General features: G+C 53.3%; 1 protein-coding gene and 1 long non-coding RNA gene across 2 annotated transcripts; both read right to left on the bottom strand.

Annotated features, from left to right (window-relative positions):
* On the bottom strand, window positions 1-2,858 carry LOC135813506 (uncharacterized). Its single transcript, XM_065326598.1, has 2 exons — window positions 1,190-2,858; window positions 1-1,091 (listed from the first exon to the last, which is right to left on the bottom strand). The coding sequence occupies exons 1-2, from the start codon at window positions 2,856-2,858 to the stop codon at window positions 1-3; spliced, it is 2,760 nt and encodes a 919-aa protein (XP_065182670.1).
* Window positions 2,859-4,721: 1,863 nt separating this feature from the next.
* On the bottom strand, window positions 4,722-7,909 carry LOC135815544 (uncharacterized). Its single transcript, XR_010553301.1, has 2 exons — window positions 6,853-7,909; window positions 4,722-5,268 (listed from the first exon to the last, which is right to left on the bottom strand). It is a non-coding gene; the product is annotated as an uncharacterized LOC135815544 (long non-coding RNA).
* Window positions 7,910-8,353: the final 444 nt, after the last annotated feature.

The following is an 8,353-nucleotide window of genomic DNA, read 5'->3' as shown; positions in this document are numbered from 1 at the left end:
TTAAGCGGTAGCAGAGCGCAGAACCGCAGCACTAAAGCAGTCAGCCGGCGGGGTGACATCACGGCAGTAGAAGCGGCGAAATGTAGTAGCACGCTTCCAATCAGCAGCTGCCAATATAACAGCAGTAGAGACACCGGCACGGGCAGCAGCAGATGTGGCCGCGCCACGGGAAGAATGAGCCGAGAACTGAGCAGTATCAATGCCAGCGAGACCAAGCACCTCCTTCAACCAACGGGCAACGGTGGGAGAAGAGACAGGCTTATGCGGCTTACGAAACGAGAGCAGCAAAGGACCAGAGCCATCTAGCCGCCACACGGCAGATCGACGGCCATACTCAAGCAGATGCTGAACAGGACACAGGGCAGCAACAGAGAACGGGCACACCTGGACCGTCTGCAGAGGCTCACCAACACGCTGGGTCTTCCGAGTACCAAGGAGCGGGAGCCGGACAGAGCCATCGGAGAGCTGGGAAAAGACACTTGAGAGCAGACAAAGCTCGCCACAACGATATGCACCAGAAAGCGCCAGGAGCATAGCAAGGCGCAGAGTAAGCTGCTTGTCACTGAGAACGGACACATCTGGCCATGACCGCAAGAAATCCAACACCAGCTGAACATCCCATGTGAAGGTGTAGCGAGGCGCAGGCGGGCGGAGATTGTACGCACCACGGAGCAGCCGAACCACAGTAGGGTGAGAGCCAACTGATGTGCCGTCGACGGGAGGGAGCATGGTAGAGAGAGCGGACCGGTAGCCAGAAATAGTGCGGAACGCGCGACCGTCCTGGAACTGGTCGGACAAGAACTCGAGAACACGAGTCAGTGCGGGGCGAAGCGGATCGATCGACCGCTGCGCACACCAGCGACTCCACAGTGCCCAAGCGCTGTCATAGTGACGGGAGGTGTTGGTCCGCCAGGAGGCAACGAGGAGGTCGGACACTGCTGCAGAAAACCCTGACATAGAGTAGGAATGCCGGAGATGGGCCACGCGACCAAGCGGAGGCGGGCATTGGCCATCAATGGGTGAGGATTGCCGAGAGGATCCGTCAACAGGGACCTGTCGTGTGGTAGCAACGTCGGCGCCTCCGACACCATCTGGAGCAGCATTGGGAACCACGAGGCCCCGCGCCACAATGGGGTGACCAGGAGCAACCGAGGGACAGCTTGAGTCTGAACCTGCCGTAGGACCTTGCCGATCAGGCAGAAGGGAGGAAACGCATACCCGTCCATCTCCTGCCACGGCTGAGAGAACGCATCCGTCGCCACCGCCTGTGGGTCCGGATGCCACGAAACAAAGTCCGGTAGCTGCGTGTTGATCCGAGTGGCAAAGAGATCCACGTGGCAACCTCCATATCGGGTCTTCAGCAAGGCAAACGCCTGAGGAAGCAGATGCCACTCTGAGGAACTGTGATTGCGAGACCAGAAATCGGCTATGACATTGAGGGCCCCGGGAATGTACTCGGCACGAATGGTGATTTGGCGGGCCAGGCACCAGTGCCACAGTTCCGCGGCTAGCGAATTCAACCGCTGGCTCCGAGTGCCGCCCATGCGGTTCACGTACGCGACAGCACACTGATTGTCCATCTGAAGCAACACAAGACCCTTCTGGACATGACGGGCAAAGCACTGGACAGCAAATGTCCCGGCCAGGAGCTCCAGAGCATTGATGTGGAGCCGAGATTCCGCGGCAGACCAACGACCACCCGTTGTCTGCGTCCCGCAGACTGCGCCCCAACCTCCGCCGCCCCCTTGGGACGAGGCATCCGAGGCAATCGTCAGCACTGGACACTCGACCTTCACGGGACGACCGTTCCAAGAGTCCAGAAAACGAACCCACCAGCGGAGATCCTCCTTGGACGCAGAGTTCAGAATCAGAGCAGACTCCCATGCCAATGCTGCGTGGCGAGCGGAATTCTTCAAGTCTTGCAAGCCCCGGAGATGGAGAGGTGCTGGCAACACTCCCGGCCACGCTGACTGCATCATGCCCACCACGCTGGCAACCTCGCGGACAGTTGTGCGATCCGCCTGAAGTAGCTGGCGGCAGGTCCGCAGAAGCTTGTCCCGGCGATCCTGTGAGATCTGGATTGTCATGGTCGTCGAACACACCAGGAAACCCAGAAACGTGGTCTCCTGAGAAGGGACCAGGCACGACTTGCTGAAGTTGATTACAAAGCCGAGGCTGCAGAGCAGGTGCACAACCGACGCCGTAGCTTCCCGAGCGGCCAGCAACGAATGCGCCAGGATGAGCAGATCGTCCAAATAGATGATCACTCGGATTCCGAATTGGCGAAGTGTCGCCACCACCGGATGGAGGAGTTTGGTGAATGTCCAGGGGGCTGACGACAGGCCGAATGGGAGTGACCGGAACTCGTACAGAACTCCCTGCCAGCTGAAACGAAGGAAACGACGATCGCTGGCCCTCATCGCCACTGTGAGGTACGCATCCTTCAGATCCAGCCGGGTGAGGAAGTCCCCAGGCTGGAGCAAGTCCCGGAGGGTGCCGATGCCCTCCATCTTGAAATGATGATACGGGACATATCCGTTCAGGGCCCGCAAGTCGACCACCGGGCGCAGCTTCCCACCAGCCTTCGGAACCACGAAGATGGAGCTGACCCAACCGGGTGGAGTGTTGCTGGGGAGGGCGTAAATCGCCTCCTTCTGCACCAAGGAACTGACTTCCTCTGACACAGCCGCAGTCTCCGCCGCTGTCAATGGGCGTGGATGAGGCCATGTAGACTGAACTGGAACACTCAGGAGGTCGAGGTGGACCCCACGAACTGACTGTAGGACCCATGGATCGGACGACAGCAGCGTCCACCGTTCGTAAAAATGGCGAAGCCGACCCCCGTGTGGGATGGCCATCTCCTCTGCCGATATCACGAATGGCATCCGCCAGGAGGGCAATGAAGACCCGGCGCGGAGGATCTCGTCGGGCACCACTTCCCGTAGAGCTGACGGGAGGAAGGTCTCTAGGACCGACTGCCCTTCCGGTGGGAGCTGGACTGGCTGGAGGCTCCGCCTCGGGACATCGGAGAGGAGTGAGAGCTGCCGCCGCGATACGGACTGCGGCCTGCGGGGGTGTTGGTGTACGGGCTGCGGTAGGGCTGATACCGGGAGCTGCCGCCGTACTTGCCAGTCCCGGAACGCCGAAAAAACTGACCACCACCCGTTGCGGCTGAGGTACTAGCTGAGTGGGAGCGAGGCTTAGTGCCGCCACGGGCATCACGGTAGCGACGCAACACATCAGCCAGAGCTTTCTGGGAGTCAGCCTTGCCCTGCATTTGGGCCAAAAACTCTGGCCCAAATAGAGCTGTGCCAGCCTGCAAATAAGGGGCATCCGCCATGCCAGTCAAACCCTTATCCAGGTGCTCCAGAAAAGCATGCCGGCGCTGCGAGGACAGCTTATGGTGTGCGTTGCCCAAAAGGCGCAGTGCAACTGGTATCAGCTCCAGCACAGCTTGCGGGTCAAGACCCGAATCAGCATCGAGGGCCCGCTGCGCCTCCATCCACAGTTCGGTTAGCGGGCCCAGGCAGTCCAAAACGCTACTCTGGACTGAGAACAAGTTGGTGTCCACGCCTTTTTTGTACGAGGACGCCAGCCCAGGGAACTCCAACAGCTCCGAATCCATTTTCGGGGTCACAGCTACCTCGGTGTTTGGCCGGGGAAACCTGTCCAGGATCTCCTTCCGGTCCTTGGTCTTCAGACCAACTCTAAATTCCTTCTCCAGGAATTCTGCAATCTCGGGAGTCACCGAAGCATGCTTCGGCTCGTCCACAACCTCGTTCGATGGGACCTGCCCACTCGAAGAGTCTGTAGGGTCAGCTTCACCAGACATGCTGGCTGAAGTGCCCGGAGTCGGTGCCGAACTGTCCGCTGGACCAGTTCGGCGACTCTGCAATGAAGCCTCAAGGGCGCTGAGCCGATCCTCCAGCGGGCCCAACAAACCCTGCACGGCCGAGGAAACGGCAGAAACGAGCGCAGTACTGTCCTCCATCGCTATAGTAAATACTACGGTAAACGGTAACTACTGTAAAACCTGACAAACAAAACGCTGAAAAGCAAACCTATCTAGGGTTGAGCGGAAATAAAAAAGGCGACGATCCTGGGTTGGGCCTGGATTTTATTTTTTGCACTTTGAAGACCGGTCTGGGTTGAAGGAAATGACTGACGTCATAGGCAATACACTGTTATATCGAAGCTGACGCTCCGATACGCAACACCACCTACCGCTAGTACAGTACATGGCCTTTGGTCCGGACCAACGTCCCCATCTGCGTCCACAGGTAGGAACCTCGTGCTACTGGTGCGTTCGGGTCCCGTCATTCATGATTTAGGTGGATCAGTTCGCATTTGGGAGGACAATGGACCAGTTCTAATTTCTTACTTTTACGACGGGGCAGTACCAGTAAAGGTTTTTCAGAACCGCTCACAGAGCGGTTTTATATGGATAATTTCAGTTCTTTTTCCGTTCCCTCCCCACCCCAACCCCGAAGATAAACATGATGACCACGCGCGATGTACTGTATGTAGCCATGAGACTGCAATAAAACACTGATACATACCAGCCTTCCCCGCCTCGCTACCCCGCACACAGATACACAAACATGCATATGCACACGGCACACACACGTGGCCACGCACACATACGCACATGCACACGGCACACACACGTGGCCACGCACACATACGCACATGCGCACGACACAAACAGGAAATTCTTCATATATAATGCCATGCAAAGCAGTGGCCACCGTACTTGAGGAAGTCAGTTGTGAAACAAAAATAATTCAACTACAGCGTGTAGACAAGCTGACGGCCAAAGCACAACATAGCAAACATGACATTTGCCCAAGGATTGCAGTTTGCAGACCACGCCATGGAAGCAGCGAATACAGAATGTAATATCATACAAAGTGACAAGAAAGGAAGTGGCCATCATACACCAGAAACTTGCAGAAAGTCACACATCCAACAGATAGAGAAGTGAACAGCAATCTGATACAGCCCAGACAGGACAAAGCTGACCTGATACTCGTCCCAGGATCGCAAGTGGCAAATCCTTTTCAATGCATAACATGCACGTGTACGTTAGACGCATGGACAACATCTGACCGTGTCGCCAGCATACAATGTCATCACATGTTTACCCCACAAGTTACACACATGCACAGTAGAAGCACAATGAAAGCAATGGAAAAGTACGATGTGGTTGCTGAAGCATCTTCACACTTCAAATTCAGACTTCAATGTGGTCGTCACGGGATGATATACCTGCAAGATACAAGTGATGAAGAAAGAAAGCAGAAGGTCGTGAGGTAGGCTATGAGTAGTCCTTTCCCAAAGATGCCATAGTTTTTCGCAACTTATGCTTTTCGCAACCGTGCCAAAACAAGTGCTAGTTGCTGAAATCGCATCCATATTTTCAGAAAAAGCTCAAAAGTTGCCAACATCGCAACTCAAAATTGGAGAGTTCTTGTGCAAAACCTACAAAACAGGGAGCAGAAATAGCAGAAATGCAGCGATGCTGCGACAGCAAACTCGTACACCCCTTCCTGCTGTGAACCACCATTTTACACAGTGCCAGTAGCCTGTTGCATGTATCCTACATGTACATGTACATCATTACAGTGCACGGAAAAGGGAATGCACATAATTATCGTAACTACCGTTGATCTACTGTTTCTCAGAAATGAGCCTGAAGGCAGGCGAGAAATGAGCGAGCACGAGTATGTATTTGTCCAACAATGCAACATGTAGTCGGTGACTTGATCTTTCGACCCCATACCATGGGGCCAATTGCGCCAAGGTTGCGGAGAAATTGCGAAATAGTTCCGAAAAATGAAGAAAGTTGTGAAAGTTGCGATTTCTTCCTAAACACCGAAAAGTTCCGAAAAAAGTGGCGAGCATCTTTGGGAAAGGGCTAGCTATGAGACACCACAAACGGGTCACCTACATGTATGTTCAGGGCTAGTGCACTCACACGCAGAATTGTCATAATCGAGCATTTCCCAAACTGAGAAGTGCAATGAAATCCACTTGCCTGCACAGGAGCAATTTTGCAATATTATGATGCGCAATTCGACACGATCTGCGATGCTGCGTGCGATGTGCCCTGCTGTCATGATGGTGACAGTCACCGCGGTATGTTTTGTCAACGTCGCCCTTGCACTCTTCTGTCAAGTCCAAAGTGCTCACATACTTGGCAATGTCTTTGCAGTGATTAACTTTTATCCTAGTTATGTCACGGGTAACTTTAATGAAGTACCCGCAGGCCGTGTCGATCCGCACATCGTCCACTCTCTCATATACTTGGCCTGCTTTGTCTGTGTATCCATTTCATGTGCGATCCACAAAATCGACTAGACAGTGGGTGCAATACGCTCTCTATCTGAAGACGTTCTTCTGGCGACATCTCGCCATGTACTTGGCCTGCTTTGCCTGTGTATCCATTTTCATGTGCGATCAACAAAATCTCAATGCACTACAGAGACTAGACAGTGGGTGCAATACGCTCTCTATCTGAAGACGTGAACCATTAAATTTGTTGGAAAAGTTATACGTACACCTGAAACGTAATGAAGTACAGGAATAGAGAGTACAATACGCTCTCGACCTGATATAGTGATAACGTGTTAGAAGGTAACAGGTCTACAGTCCCACCGTACCCTTCCGACACGACTGTAGACCATTAAATTTTTTTGAGAAGTTATACGTACACCTTAAACGTAATGAAGTACAGGAATAGAGAGAGTGACTACAATACGCTCTCGACCTGATAACGTGAGTACAAGACACTCTCCACCTGATAACGTGTTAGTAGAAGGTAACTGGCAACATATCAATGGGTTGCCTTACCGTGGTCTAGAGGAAACGTCTTCGCAGCAATATTTTCCCTCCAGCGCATTCAGTCGCCGACGCGACATCGTTTACTGGGCCGTTCCAGTTGCGGAAGACATTCGATTCATCGGGCCAATTCAGCAACAGGGCCGTGGACACACAGGGGGCAGAGGAGAGACATTGTTAGTGGACAAGAAATATGCAGTGGCAAGTGGCGAGTGCCGCATGGATGTCAAGTTGTCATGCACAATTCAGCTATTACTTACGGTCCAGCTAGTCCTGCCATTGCTCGCTCGTCCTGGTTCCTCCTCGTTCGTCTTCCTGCACGTCTGCACTTCTCCTTCCCCACCGTTGGCTTTGCGGTACGGGGGTGGCGGAAGGAATTCCCACCATGTATTCATGTACATGAAGTCCCACCATGTCTCCATGTACATGTCCACGGCCACGTCAGCAGTTTGTATAGTACCGGAAGGAGTTCCCACGATGTCTCCAAAGGCCTAGAGCGGACGTCTTTGCAGCAATTCTTTTCACCCTGCACATTCACTCCGCCGACACGACATCGTCGACAGCGTTTACGGGGCCGTCCCAGGTGCAAAAGGTCCACGTCAGTAGTTCTCAACTATTTCGCGTACGGGATAGTCGCCGCGACAGCGTTTAAGGGGTCGTTCCAGGTGCAAAAGGCATCCATCAATGGCACTTTGCAGTACGGGGTACGGAAAGGGGCCTCCTCGTTCGACTTCGTCGACTTCTGCATGCAGTTCTCCTTCCCGTCGACCGAAAGGGGTCTCCTCGCAGTTGTCCTTGCCGTCAGGTCCACGTCATGCAGTTCTCAATTGTTTCGCGTACGGGATAGTCGTCTTTGTCGTACGCGGCATCGGCGTTTACCGAGTGGCATTGGCACAAAGCAGACCGTTGACGGGGTCACGTGTCAAAAAAGTATCAACAACGTGTCGACTAAGTGTCGACCACGTGTATAGCGGTACACTCAGCGGTACACTAATTCTCGTGCCATTCTCGTGTCACAAAACTGGAACATCGAGTACCAGTATGGAAAGGCTTCAGACAGGAAGCCTTTCCAATAAAAAATAGGCTTCATACAACAAGGATTTGTTTGCTGTTTGACTGGGTTTTTCCATCACCATGATCACGCACGTGCTGATCTGGTTCGTTTTTACGTCACGTGAACACGATTTTGACTTTTTTGAGAGCTTGTCGGACTTTTTTTGTTTGGCGTAAACTCGTGCTAGTCAAACGACCGTAACCGGTCATCACGCTGTAGACGAGTAATGCGTATTACAGACAGACGCAGTACGGTTACTGGATCTGGAGCCTGGTCCAGCATACAGACTGTCAGTGGAGGTAACACTCTGGTTGGGAGGATCATGCATGGAGTTGTGGACTTCAGTCTTCAGAGTAAGACCGTATTATTATTACATAGTTGGACGCGTCGGTGAGTTTTGACAACTCTGTTCCCTGATCTGCTGACTTGCGGAGTTGTCGTGTTAGTTGTGAAGCTGTG

The sequence above is a fragment of the Sycon ciliatum genome, chromosome 4, assembly GCF_964019385.1.
Source record: "Sycon ciliatum chromosome 4, ocSycCili1.1, whole genome shotgun sequence".
NCBI lineage: Eukaryota > Metazoa > Porifera > Calcarea > Leucosolenida > Sycettidae > Sycon > Sycon ciliatum.
Note: the sequence above shows the minus strand (reverse complement) of the source record. Positions and strands in the feature narration are given on the sequence as shown.

Bases quoted from the DNA above. Each gene is read 5' to 3' on its own strand.
- LOC135813506 (XM_065326598.1), bottom strand. From the start codon at position 2,858: ATGGCCATCCCACACGGGGGTCGGCTTCGCCATTTTTACGAACGGTGG. The intron at 1,092-1,189 runs GCAAGGTCCTAC...ATGCTGCTCCAG, and splicing joins TCCTCCCTTCTGCCTGATCG to ATGGTGTCGGAGGCGCCGAC.